Source organism: Phoca vitulina, unplaced genomic scaffold (genome assembly GCF_004348235.1).
Source record: "Phoca vitulina isolate PV1807 unplaced genomic scaffold, GSC_HSeal_1.0 scaffold33, whole genome shotgun sequence".
NCBI classification, from domain to species: domain Eukaryota; kingdom Metazoa; phylum Chordata; class Mammalia; order Carnivora; family Phocidae; genus Phoca; species Phoca vitulina.
The window spans coordinates 9,220,093-9,237,312 of record NW_022589736.1 but is presented as its reverse complement, the minus strand read 5'-3'; the positions used below and the strand labels follow the sequence as shown (position 1 = coordinate 9,237,312).

The window sequence follows — 17,220 nt, the reverse complement described above, 5'->3', positions numbered from 1 at the left end:
GGTTATGTTTGCCTGATAATTTGTCATTTCATTTGCTTATTCGTGTACTTACCTTCGTACCAGCAAGATGCATAGGTCGCTGCTGGAAGAAGCAGTCTAGACATTTCCATGGTTCCTATTCTAAAATAGGTATTTCCTTTCTTTGTGTTTTGATTGAGAAATGGCTTTGTATCCCTGCCCCCACAGCGTCTGCCGTAGTATTTTATATAAACAGGTAGCTAATAAATACGTGCTGGGTTAAGTTCGCATGCTGTGTACCTGGTACCTTGCCCATCTCCTCCTGGTAGAGTTTTCTGTCTTCTTCCTGCCATTGCACCGATGACTAACACCCTCTTATGAACCTTTAATTTTGACCCCCCCTCAAAATAATTTTCCAGGAAAGCAAACTGAATAACACCAAAAGAGGTGTGTGCACGTGAGAGAGTGTGTGTGTGCGTGCGCGCTTGCACACGCACGAGTGCATGTGGCTAGTGGTTTTAAGGGGGTGGTATTCTTAAAAGGTATTTTACTGTATGTGAGTGACAAAATATTCTATTTATAGGTGTAGAGGCACTATGGTTTTCTTCATGCATCCTTGCCCTTTTGCTGATTTAATCTTTCATCTACGTGTGCAATAAAAGTAGATGTTGAATGAGTGAAAGATTTAAAAGCCCCGCATGGCTGTGTCTGTCTAACTACCAGAGAGGTCAGCGGCCGACCCTTAGGAGTGGCGACCCTTGGGGGGGCGCGTGCCTGGCTGTTTCATGGGCTGTAATGTAAATGAACCAAATTGTAGGTTCTGTGAGAAGTGCCTGTCATTTTACCTGTTTGTCCACCTGTCGTATCAGAATGCAAGTGAAGAATAGCCATGTTATTATAGGAAAAATCTAATTGGTCAGAAAGCACATTGGCAAACGTCGGTACTTTAACTGGGTCCAGTCGCGCATTGCTTGGGACACGCGAGACGTCTCACCCGTGTGTGGGTATTTTCTGTTATCAGCATTACGTGGCATCCTCCGTGTTATAGTGACCTGGTAGCAGCTCTGATAGGATGCTGTTATTTTGGGGGGGGACTTTAAAAACAAAGGAATATAATCAAGGTGCTCTGATTTTTTTTTTTTTCTTTGTTGGTTGCTCTTAGGTAATTCTTGCTGCAGGATGCATTAAGAGAAGAGGATCCTTACTCACTAGGCATGGAGAACAGCTTGTCAGCTTCCAGCATGCAGGACCCTTCCTCCTCACCCTTGGAAAAACAGCAAAGCTCAGCGAGCGGTAATGGAGGTCTCGATTCAGGTGGGACTTTGTTTTCTGGATCTCTCTCTGACGTTTTGATTTAGTGACCGATATCTTCCCGAAAATGTTCAGGAAACAATGGGGCAGACATCTCGAGATCTCTCACACTGCCTGTTCCTAGGATTTGCTGTCATATTTATAAGCATAGAGCAGCTTGAAAGTTACACAAAGTTTGGCTCAAAATGTAGTATTTCCAATACTAGATGGAGAGGGGTAGGTTGCAGTGAGGTGACAGATCACTTCAGAATCTCAGTGGTTAACACAGTAAATGTTTATATATCATTCATGCTAGCTCTAGAAAGAGCTGGTGCGCTTTCTGCGGATTCATGCCACACCGATTTTTTGTTACGGGGTAAGCAGAGCTCGAGGGTCGTGAATCAACAGTGTGACATGCTCTGGCTCCGAACACACAGCTGTTAGTTTTGCTCAGAACCTCTGGACCAGGACCCGTCTCGTGTTGGCACCACTGCAGGGGAGGTGGGAACGTCAGCTTGTGTCCCTCGTGCCCAGAGGGACAGGACAGCGGGCTCTGCCTAGGCACTGATGCCGGCACCCCCTCTCCTCTCCGAAACCTTGAGCACGGCTTTCAGAGAAGTGCCTAATGGGAAAGAAATTTAGGTCATGTGAATCCGTGGTATAGTTGTTCCTCCCTTCAAGGAACCTAACACCTAACCAGTCTTTGACTGAATTTTAATATTTCATCGATGAATTTTTATGTGTCTCTTTTTCTAAATGCTTACACAAGAGTCCGTTTTAAAAAGACACTTTTTTTTTTTTCCTTCTTTTAAAGGGTTGCTCTATTTGCATACCAGCAAATTAAATCAGGACAGCTTAGCTGTCTGGATCATGAACGTTTGCTCTGGTGAATTCATGTACAAAATGTTGATCCTTAATTCAGTGAGAGATTTGACCCTTATCCAGAGAAGTCACGATGGTTGTCTTCATATTCTGATGAGTGCTGTCAATGGCAAAATTACAGATGGCTCGATTTCATTGGATTTACTGCATTAACTCAAATTTATATCTTTATCTGCAAAAAATCTGGAAACCCCTGAAGTTATTGCCTAAATATGTGGAAAAATGTTAGTGTCGGCTTCAGAATCAGCCCAGTTTCCCCACCCGCCCCCTTGGGATTTTTCTGTACGTAAGCTGGAGTGAGGAAACTTCTAGAAGCAGAGCTGAGTCATTGTCCCCCAGTGGAAGTATGGAAATTCTCTTCTGAGGAAACTGAGTCCCATAGGCGGAAGGTTCACCCTAATTCTACTCTCATTTAAGTACAAATACGCTTTTTTTTTTTAAAAAGTCTGTCTACGTTTGCTGCATGAAATTACGTTTCCAGTTTTGGTTCCCTGGGCTTTCACAGGCCTTCGCTGAATGCACATCCCGTGTCTGTGACTGCCTCATTTTCAAAGGTGTGTTTTCGAAACGGTTTTAAAAACGAAACGTGTGTTGACTTTTCATTTTCTTGCAGCTGCAATATATCTGTCTAGCTTAAGTAGATTTTGAAGCCCGTTGGTAATAATATGGTGTTGGGAGAATTATTTGTGCTGCATTTCCTCTCGGGTGATTCCATGAATAGGGAAGTAGGGGATTTGTTCTGTCACCAGCCAGGCTGGGCTTGTGCTGACGGCCAGTCGTGTGCACACACTTCATGGAGGCTTCCTTGCTCGTGCACGATGGGCGACCTGAATCATACAAGACCTGAAGATCTTTACTAGAAATGGTAGTTCTGAAGAGCTCCAAATGATCTTAACATGTATAGACATGGGCCCCAGAGGTTTTTTCCCCCTTACGTGGCTGATCTGTCCTTTCCCCTTGGAATTTCCATAAACACCTCTTCGTGGAGGAGACTTGTAGGTGGTGCCACGAAGAGCGACTCCTAAAGGAGGAATAAATTTAAGGCAGGATCTTAAACCTCTGTAGAGAGCAGAGGCCGACTTCGAGAAACTCAGTGTTTCTCGAACATTGAGTCTGTTACAACGGACTCAAGTACGAGTCGTCAAGAAGCTTATTTTCCCCTTCAAGCTGGTAATACAGGAAACAGTTCCTGTTCTGGTGTCAGTGGGGGGGGGGTGTCTGGTTGTGGGGCCCACTGTGATATGGTTGGGGCCGCCATGGGCTGTTCGGCCGCGAGTATTTTGGATGAGACTCGCTTCCCAGAAGAGCAGGGGGAGGGCAGGCTCAGCTGGTTCTCCGTTGACAGAGGACAGGTAGGTACATGATCCTGAGTTCGAACGGTATGGCAGGCACTCTCTAAGGACTTTTATGTGTGTTGACTCAGTTTACCTTTCCACGACCCCATGAAAGCCCTGCTTTTATTATCCACATGGTAAAGAGGAGGAAACCGGACGACATGGCGAAGTCACTTGGCTCTTGTGTTGGAGCCAGGATTTCATTCCAGGCGTCCGGAGGCTTGGAAGCAGGTGCTCTGCACACTGGGTCGTATCTGCCCTTCCGTGCAGGGCGAAGTCACCCATGTGCATGCGAGCACGCCCCCTCCACGCGCACACACGCGCTTTCTGGGACGCAGGCACAGCCCAGCTGCTTTCTTGTCCTTTCCTCCACATGTCTGCTTGCCCCTCCCCACGTGTGCTGGGACGCAGGCCCGTTGCTCCCCAGCAGGTGACTACGCGTGGGTGCCTCTAGCTCTTCTCGGCCCAGGTGACAGGGCCAGCGCCTTCCGTGGTTGCCCCCCCCAACTCCGCTGCTTTGACTTGTGTCCCCATGCCCTACCCCGAACCACTGTGCTTCCTTGGCGCGGACGATCCATCCCTCTGACGTGAAAACTTCACCATACAGCAGTGAGCTCCGACTCCCGTTAACAGCTTTTTTATTTTCGGTTTTGCCTCTTTTCCTAAGAAAAGCTCAAATCCTAGTTTGACTGGCACCTCAGTCCTGTAAAGGAAATAGGCACCACATGAAATGACTTCCTCCCAGGAGCGCGGAGGACGTTGCCCGGATGAGCGCAGACGGATGAATGGAAGGCCTCCCCAGTGGACAGGACGGACAGTGTTGTCACCGGGCACGCAGAGAAGGCCGTGGACCCAAATTGGCTTTCTGGAATTCTAGGCTTCTCCAGTTGCTGTTATAAAAGCAAGCGAAACAATATGCTGACATGGTGATAAATAGAGTCCTTGACATTATTTTTCTAGGCTGGCTAAATGTAATTTCCCGATGAAGTTTGTAGATAAAGTGGTGTTGCACATTTAGACTGGGCGGGCCTCTGAGTAAAGAGAATTATTATTTTTTTTTTGGTGTTAGGAATACATTAACTGGAGTCCCACAGGCTTTTTTATTCTGGAAGGAAAGGAGTCAACATTCTTGTTAGAAAAATTCAGATTTCTTATTCTTGGTGCCAGGAACTTTAGCGTTCTCTGTTAAAAACAAAACCAAACAAAAGACCAAAAACACTTCTCTTTAGAATACTAATTGCCCCCCCCCCCCCCCCGCACCCCCGGCTGGGTGATTGGGTGATTTTTATGTGTTTTCTTTTTTCTGGAAAATCTCTCTGGCCATCTGGGTCCTCTGAGTGCAGATGACTGTCCCTCCTTCCCTGGGGGACGTCCTGCAGCCGTGAACTCAGCCCTCGCGTGGCCTTGGCCAGCCCTTTCCGAGTGTCGTTCGTGCTGTGGGTCTGTTTAATGCACTCAATGGAAGTACTTTTTAAGCCTTGTGATTGTATGAACGGACTATCAGCAGTGAAAATCGCGAAAATTTAATGCCTTACTTTCTCTTCCCGAGCATATGAGGAATATCTAGCACATGAGAAAGTGTTGTATGAGATTTCATCGGCTCCAAACCTGCAGACTCTCCGTTCTTTTCTTGGCAAGTGGTCACGGACGTTAGCATTCAGCCTCCCAAAGTTAGCCAATTTCAGACTGTAAAACCAAAACCCAAGATTTGATTACTTAAAAAAAAAAAAGGTGTGTGAGCCGTGTGTTTACTCTGCTTTACACTATCATGTATAAGGTGCGTAAGCGTACACACCTCCACTTTTAGTGTTCTTTTTCTATCAGGAAATGTGCTGGTCACATAAATAGACTTCTGTTTTCTACAACCGAGTGGCCACTAATAGTGGGCCTCTTTTCTCTTAGAATGTGGAATTTTCTTGGTCGCGTTTCATGGTCGGTTTTCATGACGTCATGGGGAAAAACGCTTCCGACTGGTGCCTTGGCAGAGGCGGGAGATTGTCAGAGTTTCCCTGATAAAATGTTTATGGGTTTAAGAGGTTTATGAATCAGCTGTAAATATTTGCTCTGGGTTTATGAGGCCTCCACTCATAAACAGTGTGTGTGTTTATCTATTGCTCATTGAAACGTCTTTAGAGAACGGGCTGTTCGGGGAATGTGTGTGCTTGGAGGAAGTACTATGAGTTACAGGTCAGGAGAGGCCTAATTGTAGGGGACCCTAAATTTTGTGTATGATTTTATTGTTTAAAACTACTGGTGCTGGGCACACGAGCTTTAATTTTTAAAATCCCATTCCAGGTTTGACTTTTAAGTATTTTCTGTGGACCGTGGAGCGTGAACAGCACTCTCTGTAGCAGTGTTCTTAGGAACTCGCTGGGGAGTCACTGGGGGACCTTTCCGTCTCTTGGTGACTTGAACGAACACCCGAGTGACGCCTGAAAACCATCTACAGCCTGTTTATTGCAGGAAGAGAAACATGCTTTGTAATGAATTAAAATTCAGTGGGAACCAAGTTTTGGGTAGAATGCTAGTAGCCTCGATTGGAATTGTATGAACAGTGAAGAACCTTAGCGAGCGGTCTCGAAGCTGAAGCTGAGAAATTTAAGCCACGGTCTCACCCTCCCGGACGATACCAAGCGATGGCGTCACCGGTCCTTCCAGGCGTGGTGCTGAAGCTCATCCAAGCTTTCTAGCCCCACGCACTGGCTGCTGCAGGACTTCCTCCTCGTTCTGTCTCCACGCAGGTGTTTCTGATGCCAGGGAAGCCAGCACTCCCTAAGAGAGCCCTTCCATTTTCCAGGAGCTGGTAATTCACCCAGGGGCTTTCCCAGGACCTTCTGCCTCCGAAGGCCCAGGACTGAGTTTCATGGCCATGTCGTCCCCCTGGTTGTGTCCTCCTGCCGAAGGCTCCAGGGGCTCTCTGCACACACTGTTCTCTCTGAGCTTGGCTACTGCCTCCTGCCTTCCCCCATCTCCTGCGTCTTCCCGCTGCCGGGCTTGGCTCTCGAATGCTCTCATGCTCACCAGCACAGAAGACAGACAAGCTGGTCCTGGAGCCTGCCTCGGGTGGTGGTGGTGGAGTGCATATGCCCTACGCGTGGTGCAGGCAGAAGGGAGACATGGAAAGGTGTCTCGGGAGAGTTCTAGCTTGAAACCCGACAGCCCGAGTCGGATCCTGCTTCTGTGGCTGGACAGTTGCGTGGTCCTGGTGACCGTGCCCACCCCCCCCAGCCTCTCTGGGCTCCCGTCATCTCTTCTGTGCAATGGGGATGGTAGTCACCATGTGTCAGGGTTCTTGGAAGGAGGAAACGGGGTGATGCACTTAAAGCAGTTAGCAGAGAGCTCGTGGAGCTCTTGCCACGACCCCGTGGTGGCTCTGTGGGGCTGGAAGTGCGTGACCCTGGCTGGGGCGGGCAGGCCTGCAGGTGGCGTGGGCTCTGCGGGAGCCGGACAGGTAGGGTGTAGAGAAATTACAGACTTCCTTGGCGCCAGGCGCCCCGAGCAAGTGAGACGTGCGCAGGCATGCTTCTGGCTAGTGCATCAGAAAGCAAACCTGGTAATCGATGCCTGCAGCCTTTTGGGGAAAAGAGTTGTGGGTAGAGTCGTCGGGCGACACCCGGAGGGGTTTTCCAGAACGTGACTGCTTTCCTGCGGGTTTGCCTCACTGTGTCTCAGCAGTATATCTTGTTAGCTGGCCGCTGTGGGATCTGCTGATTTTTTTTCAGGGAGCCTGTTTCCAGTGAAAGGACCTAAATCCCTGGGTAAAGTGGAATGTTGGGAGAAAAACAAGGGAAAGATTTTCTCTTCAGGGAGCTTTTCTTTTTCTTGCACATTTAATTACAAACCAGCTTACGGGGGTCAAAGTTGAGGAGGCTAGTTCCAAGCAACTTTGATTTAGAAGACAAAATTTAAGGTAACTGCTTTTAATCTAGCATCTTCTGGCTTTACAAAAATGATCTTCTGCCCATTTCTGAGACTGTACAGAGTATTGCAGGAAAATTACTTTTCCCACTTACAGTTGAAGAAACCTTTGGTACAAAAAAGGTTGTGATAGCCTGCAAGAACAAGGCTTTCTTTCCTAGAGCCTCCTGTTGCTGGTTCTCCTGGATCACCTGCCAGGATATACTACTTCTCCATTAATGACATGACCGAGAGCAGTATTTATTTTTGGCCTGTGAAACAGGCTCTTGCTTATAGAAGATACACAGGTTGAACATCCGTTGAGCATTATTGCAAGGAAAGAGAAGCTAACCTTTGAAGATTTTACTTATCCACGTGTGTGGATAACCCCTAACCCCTACTGCTCTATGTTCTTTTTTTATGATATGATAGCCTTACAGATACGCTGAAATAATGTTTACAGCTTGTGAGTTCTTTCCATTGGAAACTGTGATATAATATTGTTGTCCGTGCTTAAAAATGAGTTATTTGGTTCTTTTTGACTCCACAGATTGTATCTTCCGCACAATCTTAAATGTTTTGAGAATTGCTTGATCGGTTTGAGAATTGCTGGTTGGTTTCTGTCACTAAGTTGCTAGGTGACCTCACATACTTGAGCAGTCCTTCTGGACCTCCCAATAGTTTTTTCCTTGGAATAACATCAGAGTCAATGCTTCCTGAAGTCCCTTATGACCCTAACAATCTGTGCTGTTACTTTATAATCTCTAGCCGTCGGAAGTAAACACGTGGTCAAAGGTGCTCACGCTGTCTACACGTCAAGGTACCTCCTCAGTGCCCGATGGTTTCCTTTACCCGGTCCTCCAACCTCCCCGGAGAAGGGAGTGGCCCCCGTGACAGCGGCTGATTCCAAACAAGTACTCTAGCAGGCAGCAGATATGCCCCGAAACAGATCTTGTTTCATTTGCCTGAGAGCGCCTAATTTTGCCCTTGATTTTGCCAGCGTAGTTCAGGCGGGATTTCTTCAGTGTTCCCTTTCCTTAGTCAGCACCCCGCAGCCAGCACGCCAAAGCCGACAGTATCAGCAGCATCCTTTTTTTCTTTTCTTCAAGGTTTTTATCTATTTATTTGAGAGAGAGCGAGAGAGCACAAGCAGGGGGAGCAGCAGAGGGAGAGGGAGAAGCGGGCTCCCCACTGAGCAGGGAGCCCAACACGGGACTCGATCCCAGGACCCTGAGATCATGACCTGAGCCGAAGGCAGATGCTTAACCGACTGAGCCACCCGGGCGCCCCTCAGCAGCATCCTCAACAGGGTCCTCCTGCACGGTTGAATTCCATTGTCTCTTGCATTAAGGATTTGCCGCTCTTCATGGAAGGCCCGTGCCTTTCCATTCTTCACTCTGGTGTTGATAGTCTTCTTTTTTCCCTTGTCTTTTGACAGAAGAAGGCTCAAGCCTGGAGGAAATTGGCTTTAACTGGGGAGAGTATCTGGAAGAAACAGGTACCAGCGCAGCTCCTCACACGTCCTTCAAGCATGTACGTAACACCCCTCGTCTTTCTGGTCTGCATTTGGAGAGGGAGAGGGGCGTCTGCAGGAAGATGCCGAATCTTTGGGAAGAAAAGGGAAATTGAGGCAGGATTTCTTAGAAATCCAGAGGTGAGGGGGACATCCATTTGCTTTCCACAGACAGCTGCAGGAAAGATGGGCCTCGTCCTCATACTTGATGTCTTCTGGTAATGGGGGCTGGGCTCAGGGTGGGTCTCAGCATGTGAAGAACAGTGTGCACCTTACCCTTACTCTGCACTTATGGAGCCAAGGTAGACAGACATGGCCCTGCAAAGGGCACACAGCCTGAGACAGGTAGGATTGTTGGGAATAAAAAGCCAGCAAATGAGGTCAATACATGTGATGAGCAATATCATCTAAGACGGGTAATGGCTGTATATTTTTTATTTTGAATGGATATTTGTATTTCAAAAGGACACCAGAATTCTTACAACCATCTGTGGGCAGATGAGTGAAATTAGAGGAAATGACTGTAAATATTCAGGACACATTTGGATCAAACCAGAAAATCATTTTCATCAGTAATATTTCTTTGAACAATGCACATAGCGTGCCCTGCGAAGGGCAAGTCCCGGGAAATAAAAGATGGAGGATTTATCAGACTTTTGCTTATGTATGAGATTTTGGTAATATATCATTAGCAAGGGAAAGACTAAATTTTCAGGACCCAAGTTCTGAGGCATTATTATAGCTTTACTGGAAATGAAAGTTTAATTCTGAGAAACAATTTTTTCTTTTCCCCCACTGGGCTATCCAAAGCAAAGATTTAGCCCAAGTCTGGTAAACAAACTGGGGCCATTTTCTAGCCTATTCTTGCTTTTGGCTCTTTTGCCTCTTAAGATGCTGGGATGACTTGGCTAGATCCCTTGAGGGGGTTTAGGAAAGAGATACTGATCCACAGATTTTTCCTTCCTTTCTGTACCAGGAAGTTATCAGTATTTCTCCATGTGGAGCCACCCTGTTCTCTTAGATCCAGTCATGTCTCCCACTTCCCTTTCAACCACAGTGTCGTTTCCTTCCGGACCCACAGTTTCCCCAGGCCCATGTACCAGGTTTAGAGGAAGAGTAGCATGGACCCCTGGACGAGCCACGTACAATCCCAACATCTCTTAAGCAGGTGCTCCTCGAGGACGTCAGATGTGTGAGCTTTTGAATGTTGTGGCTCACCAGGCTGCAAACATTAATAGACTATAACCCTTAATTAAAAATAAAGAAAAAGAAACACGTTCTCCAAGGCTGTGCTATTCTCGAAGTGGCCGCTAGCCACATGGAGCTACTGAGCATTTCAGAAGCGTGCTGTCCGAACGGACAGGTGGTGTGAATGTAGAAGGCTGGCTGGATTTTGCAGGCTTCCTTGGAAAAGAACAATGTAAACCAACTCCGTGTCTTTCATGTTGATTACATCTTGAAATAACAATATTTGGGATATATTGGGTTAGATAAAATACATGACTAAAATGAATTTCATCTGTTGTATCTTTCTAATTTTGTGCGTGGCTATTAGTAAACACAACATCTGGTGGGTGGCTCGCGTGTTATTTCTCTTAGTGCTGTTCTAGGGCGAGGGGAATGTTATTTTATTTTTTTTTTTTTTTAAAGATTTTATTTATTTATTTGAGACAGAGAGAATGAGAGAGAGAGAGCACATGAGAGGGGTGAGGGTCATAGGGAGAAGCAGGCTCCCTGCCGAGCAGGGAGCCCGATGCGGGACTCGATCCAGGGACTCCAGGATCATGACCTGAGCCGAAGGCAGTCGCTTAACCAACTGAGCCACCCAGGCGCCCTGGGGAATGTTATTTTTAAGTGCTGTGTGTTTAGTAGTTCCCGTCCTCTTCTGGGTGTGTCCGATATAATCACGTTGTCCCCGTGTTTCTCTTTCCTGAAGGTTGAAATCAGCCTTCAGAGCAATTTCCAGCCGGGGATGAAGTTGGAAGTGGCCAATAAGAACAACCCAGACACATACTGGGTGGCCACGGTCATCACCACCTGTGGGCAGCTGCTGTTGCTACGTTACTGTGGTTACGGTGAGGACCGCCGGGCCGACTTCTGGTGTGACGTGGTGATCGCGGATCTCCACCCCGTGGGGTGGTGCACGCAGAACAACAAGGCCTTGATGCCCCCGGACGGTAAGCTCCCCACATCCCGACGGCCGGGTGGCCCACATCCCGAAGTCTCTCCACTCACACGCGATCAGCGTTCAGGATGCTCGTAGAGCCTTGAAAACCGATTTATTGGGAGGTCTGGTGCTTTGCAGGTTGCTTCTTGAGTTTCAGTGTCGGGAGGGAGGGCTCCAGAGTTGGGGGGACCTGGGTGCATTTTTACTTGTCCACTGAGCCCACCGGGGCCTTCTGGAGACTCAGGCTTTGGAGTCTAGTCTTCAGATGGGTGTGTGGAGGGTAGGAGAGCAGGGCTGAGGGATGGATGCCCATGATTGAAGTCTTGTGTTCCCTTTAGAGATGGATGATGTTGCTTTTCTTCTGCTTTAGAGACTGGGCATTTTTTAATTTATTTATTTATTAGAGAGAGAGAGAGAGAAAATGAGCTGGAGGGAGAGGGAGAGAGAATCTGAAGCAGACTCTGTACCGAGCACAGAGTCTGACACTGGGCTCGATCTCACGACTGCAAGATCATGACCTGAGTCGAAACCCAAGAGTTGGCCACTTAACCAGCTGAGCCACCCAGGCGCCCCGAGACTGGGCATTTTGAATAGTCACATAGAGCACCTGAAACAGGCTTCTCTGATAAGTTTTCATCTGTCTTCTTGTGGGGAGACTGTCAGGGTGGGAAGCGTGTAGAAAACTGAACAGATGTGGAGAAGTGACATTACTCTCGAGGGAATCGTCAGAGCTTGTAGAGATAAGATCCATTTAGTCGCTGGAAAACAGTGGTTCCCTACAGTGACCATACCCCCCAGGGGACATTCAGCCATGTCTGGGAGCATTTTGGGTTACAACAGGGAGGGTGCTTCTGCTGGCCTCTAGTGGGAAGGCCGGGGTGCCACACAAGACAGTCTCCAAACCAGGGAGTCATGGGGCTCGAACTGCAGTGGCACGGACTTGGAGAAACCCAGAAGGAGCTCGTCTGATCCCGTAAGTGAGAAAAGCCGCGTTTCCAAATATTTGAATCTTCACACCCTGTTTTCAGTGTTCGATTCTGCGGTGATGGCAGCGGTGATGCTTGAAGACTTCGGATGCTGATGCTCAAGCCTGTGTCATGTCTTCATAGTACCTGTCTGCCTGTTTTAATTTTGACTCGATATCTTTATTTCCACCTGACAGGTAACGTTTCAGAGCTGAATTCCGAGGTCCTTTTTGTCCACCATATTGGCAGTTGCTTTCGCCCGGAACTTTTGGATTTTGTCTTCTTTCTGAAGTTCTTATATATTCTTCTGATTGGTGGGAATGGTCTGTGCCTTTCTACTACCCTGTGTCCTGCATAATTGAGAGCCGGCTGAGAGGCGGTCATGGCCCTATAGACCCCTGACCATGGAGCTTGAATTGTATTTCTGTGAGGTTTATAAGGACAGAATACGTTGCCTGGGCCTCAGCTGACATCATGGCCCCTGAGTGCCCCAGAAGAAAGAGAGACGGGCCCTTCTGTCCTGCTTTGGGTCATTGCACCTGTGCTCCCCCATGCGCAGGCCCTCCTCCCGCCCCCCCGGCCTCCTCCAGCTGTGAGCTCACAGGCAACCAAGGTCAGACCCCATCTTTGCTCACAAAGGCGCTGGTGCCCTTGGAGTTGATCACATCTGCAGCTTTGCTCCTCGCCCCCCCTTATTGATACTTGAAAACAAATTGAGTGACGATACACATACTGTAAAATTCATCCCTTGGAAGTGTGCCCTTCAGTGATTTTTGGCATAGTCACAAGGCTGCACAACTGTTGTCATTGTCTTAATTCCAGAGCGTTGTCATCACCCCGTAAGGGAACCCCGTGCCCATTAACCACCACTCCGTTCTCCCAGTCCCTAGGTGCTGGCGACTGCTGGTCTGCTTTGTTTCTGCGGCCTCGTTTATGGAGACACACAGAATCGCAGAACGTGAGGCCACTTGCGTTTGGCTTCTTGAACTTTGCATCGTGTCCTGGAGGCTCCTCCCTGTTGTTCAGCTCGTGGGTCAGGACTTCATGACTTTTCCTGGCTGCGTACTATTCCGCCAGGTGTCTACACCACACTGTGCTTCTGCATTCGGCCGTGGGTGGGTGCAGGGTGCAGCCGTAGTCCCTGTTCTGTGGTTTTACCCCAAACGGCGGGCTCCACAGTGGGAAATTGCTCACTTGTGTAGCCCAGCGTTAACACCTGCCCTGGCGAGTTCTCAGTAAGTGCTCACTGACGGAGTGAATGCTCTGGAAGGAGGTTATTATCTCTGCTTATTACATAGATGCCCTTAGGAGAGGAATCCCTGTTGTTATGTCCACGGGTAGTGCCTTTCTGCCTGGCCTTTGAGTCAGGGCTGGTTGTATCTTTGGAGCTACGAGTGTGAGCCTTGTTTCTGGTCTCTCTGCAGAGGGAGGGGCACTCGTGGGCCGTGACTGGCCGGCCCTTTGTTTCTGTGTCCCGTCCCAGTTCTGCGTGCACACATAGTGGGCCGAGCTGGGTAGAGCTCTCCTCAACGTGTCCCAGGCCCGGCCTGCACTGTAGGTCTGTCGAAAGTGGCACTTTTATATTTCTCTTTTTTTAACCCTCTTTACAGAGTTTTAAGTGCGTGGAAACTTGTGAACTGTAAGCACAGTGTCAGCCCATCCCTAGAACTTTCATGTCTTGCATAACTGAAGCTTTGTACCCGCTGAGCAGCAGTCCCCCAGTTCCCCTCCCCTGGAAGCCACCATTGCACCACCCGCTTCTCTGGGTTTGATCGCTTCCGATTCCTCACCTACCTGGAGTCATGCACTGTGTGTGCTTTTGCGACTGGCTTACTTTCCCTCAGCATCGTGCCCTCGAGGTTCATCCGTGTGCAGCGTGTCCCAGGATTTCCCTTTTTTTCCTTTCAATTTTATTGAGATAGAATGAAGCTACAGCAGTGTGTGAGTTTGGTGAACACCTGTCCTCTCACAGAGATACAAAAAGGAACCAAAAGAAAATATGTTTTTTCCTTGTGATGAGCGCTCTCAGGATTTATTGTCTTAAAATGTCCAAATATACCGCACAGCAATGTTAGCTGGAGTCCTCACGCTGTGCCTTTCGTCCCCTGTACGATCGTAACTGGACATTTGTCCCTCTCGGCCTGCTTCATCCAGTTCCCTTACCCCCCCATGCACGGCCTCTAGTGACCGAATCTCCTTTAGTATGAGGGGTTTTGTGTCTTTGTTTTTTTTTTTTTTTTTCTTTTGAGTCCACATAGAATTAGATGGTACAGTGTTTGTCTTTGTCTGTCTGACTTATTTCACTTAACATAATGCCTCGGGGGCCGTCTGTGTTGTTGCAAATGGAAGGATCTCCTCGTTTTCTTATGGCTGAAGAATATTCCGTTGTCTGTACATACAGTGAACATTTAGGTTGTTTCCGTGTCTTGGACGTTGTAAATAATGCCACTGGGAACATGGGGGTGCAGATATCTCTGTGACATAGTGTTTTCCTTTGGGTAGATACCCAGTCACAGAATTCCTGGATCATAGGGTAGTTCTATTTTTAATTTTTTTGAGGAACCTCTGTACTATTTTTCAGAGAGGCTGGACCAGTTGGCATTCCCACCAACAGAGCGTGAGGGTTCCCCATTCTCCTCATCGTCGCCAGCGTGTTACCCCTTGTCTGTCTGAGGATAGCCATTCCACAGGTGTGAGGTGATACCTCCTGGTGGTTTTGATTTGCATTTTCATGATGATCAGTGATGCGGAGAAGTACCCGGATGTGCTCTTTGGAAAAATGTCTATTCAGAGCTGCTTTTCAGTTTTTCTTTTTCTTTTTATTGAAGTGTCATTGACACACATGTTACATTAGTCTCAGGTGTATTAACACCGTGATTCAGCTTCTCTGTATCTTATGCTGTCCCCACAAGTGGAGCTCCCACCTGTGCCCATATAGGCTGTTATAATATCATGTATTCTGCATGCTGTATCTTTCATCCCCATGATTTATTCATTCCATAACTGGAAACCTGGGCCTCTCACTCGCCTTCACCAAATACATGAAGGGAAATGGGTGAAGCTTCTGCCCATTTTTTTATAAAGACTTTATTTATTTATTTGAGAGAGAGAGAGAGAGGGAGCACGAGCCCAAGTGGGGGGAGGGACAGAGGGAGAGGGAGAAGCAGACTCCCTCCCTGAGCAGAGATCCCAGGACTCCTGGATCATGACCTGAGCTGAAGGCAGACTCTTAACTGGCTGAGCCACCCAGGTGCCCCTTCTGCCCATTTTTAAATTGGATTTTTTTTAAGCTATTGAATTGTATGAGTTCTATATATATTTTGGATATTAACTCCTTGTCAGATCCATGGTTGCAAATATTTTTTCCCATTCTGTAGGTTGTCTTTTCATTTTGTCAATGGTTTCCTTTGCTGTGCAGAAGCCTTTTTAGCTGGTTGTCGTCCCACTTATTTATTTTTTATTTTATCGCTTGTGCTTTAGGTCTCATGTCCCAAAAGATCATCACCAAGAGTGATGTCAAGGACCTTCTTTTAGGAAAAAGAAGTGTTTTCTTGTAGGAGTCTTATGGTTTCTGGTCTTACATTGAGGTCTTTAGTTCATTTCGAGTTAATTTTTGTGAGTTGTGTAGATAGGGGTCCCTTCTTTTTTAAGACTGAGTAATATTCCATCTGCTTTGAATGAAAACAGCCACCGAGGTGAGAAGATACAGTGTCACGTACGATTATTTAATTTCCTTGCGGTCTCTGTCCTCTCATGAGGTAAACCAGTCTGGACGGATGATTTGTGCTGATGGAATATTGGGAAAATATCAGTGCTACTCGGAGAACGAGAAATCTTCTCGCTCGTCCAGCTCCGCACACGACGGCCACGTAGCGGTGCTCACACCCCCCCTTGGGCGGGTCCTCAGGCTGCCTCCCCGCCTTCTCGCTTGTCCTTGCTTATCTCATTCACGACTCACTCTCCAAGTCTGACACGTTAGCAGCTAAATGCCCTTGGAAAGGCTGCACGATGGTTTCGCTTTGTAATAGATTGTCTAGTGAATCGTTTTAGAGACATGTTCGAGAGTACTGAATTTTAACACTCTCGGAGCTAATGGGTTCCTTTGGTAGAAATCCATGCTGCTTTGAGAGAGAGGGCATAGTTTATTAATCAATTCTTCTTTCTCGCTTGGATGAAAAATGTGGCAGCAGTCACAGTTCCAGAAGCAACATCAAATTTGTATCCTACTGACTTTGCGCTATTAGGCAAGACAGAGACACACTTAAAATGACAAATTCCCCGTGAAAAATGGGAACACCCCATAAAGGGGGGCAGCATTAATGTGACGGAAAGATTTGAAGCCCGCTCAAACAATAACAAGTTATGCTAATTGGAGAGTTTCTTTATTGCTCGTTTTAAAGAACTTGAAAAAAAAATGCAGTGGGTAATCAATATGACTTGGAAATCTTTAGCTAGCGCAGAGAACAAAGTCAGGAAATCGCAGGTTCGTGGGGGCCAAAGGTTTTATTGATTGCTGTAGTACAGGATAATTATTACTTTGTAGCCAGGGGCAGCAGTTGTCCCGCAGGGAATTGGGGAATCTATTTTTGAACAGGGATTCTTGTTTGTGCGGTTTTCTGTCTCAGAGAGCTAATATCGTTGGAAATTCTGCGGCTGTACGCGGTCAATCTTTGTCGTGGTTAAACTTGAAAGGATATCACAGGACATTAACACAAGTTAAAGTCCACGACACATAATGGTTTTGTTTAGGGTGCTCCATGGTGATGGACTTTCTTACCAATCTCAGGGATCTGGGGGCTGTTTTAAAGGGAGGAACATGGCGGTTGGAGCCAGGGGATCTGGTTCTTATCTTGCCTCTACCATTAATCTAGCTAGCTAGGTGAGTTTCCTCTCAATTTTCTCATCTCTGAAATGAGACTGTCTAATGTCCAAAGAGCTTTCCAGTCTGCCATGCCTGGGTTTGGGGTCCTTGCAAAGGAAAGGAGGAGCAAGGGGTGCTAGTTTTCTCACGTATATATGAGGAGTGGAGTTGGTTTCGGAACTAGGATCTGTGGAAGTCCAGCCCAGGGATTTGTACAAAGCACAGAAGTTTCTGTGTTACTCTTGGGGTGATCAAGTTTCAGTGGATCGAGGGACATACGAGTCTTGGGAAGTTATTGGGAGTGCCTGGGTCCATCGTCACCTGCAAAGGATAGAATTTCACTCGATAGGGGC

At 47.4% G+C, this 17,220-nt stretch overlaps 1 protein-coding gene across 6 annotated transcripts in view; it reads left to right on the top strand.

The window, feature by feature from the left end:
• Positions 1 to 17,220, top strand: part of SFMBT2 (Scm like with four mbt domains 2) — a 221,219-nt gene that overhangs the window by 21,742 nt on the left and 182,257 nt on the right. For 5 of the 6 annotated variants that reach the window (XM_032425927.1, XM_032425924.1, XM_032425925.1 and 2 more), the window contains exons 2-4: positions 1,121 to 1,272; positions 8,800 to 8,894; positions 10,811 to 11,051. In XM_032425927.1, coding sequence (XP_032281818.1) covers positions 1,173 to 1,272; positions 8,800 to 8,894; positions 10,811 to 11,051 — 436 coding nt within the window. In that variant the 5' untranslated portion in view covers positions 1,121 to 1,172. The remainder of the gene's footprint in view (positions 1 to 1,120; positions 1,273 to 8,799; positions 8,895 to 10,810; positions 11,052 to 17,220) is intronic. The other variant, XM_032425929.1, reaches the window with a different exon arrangement.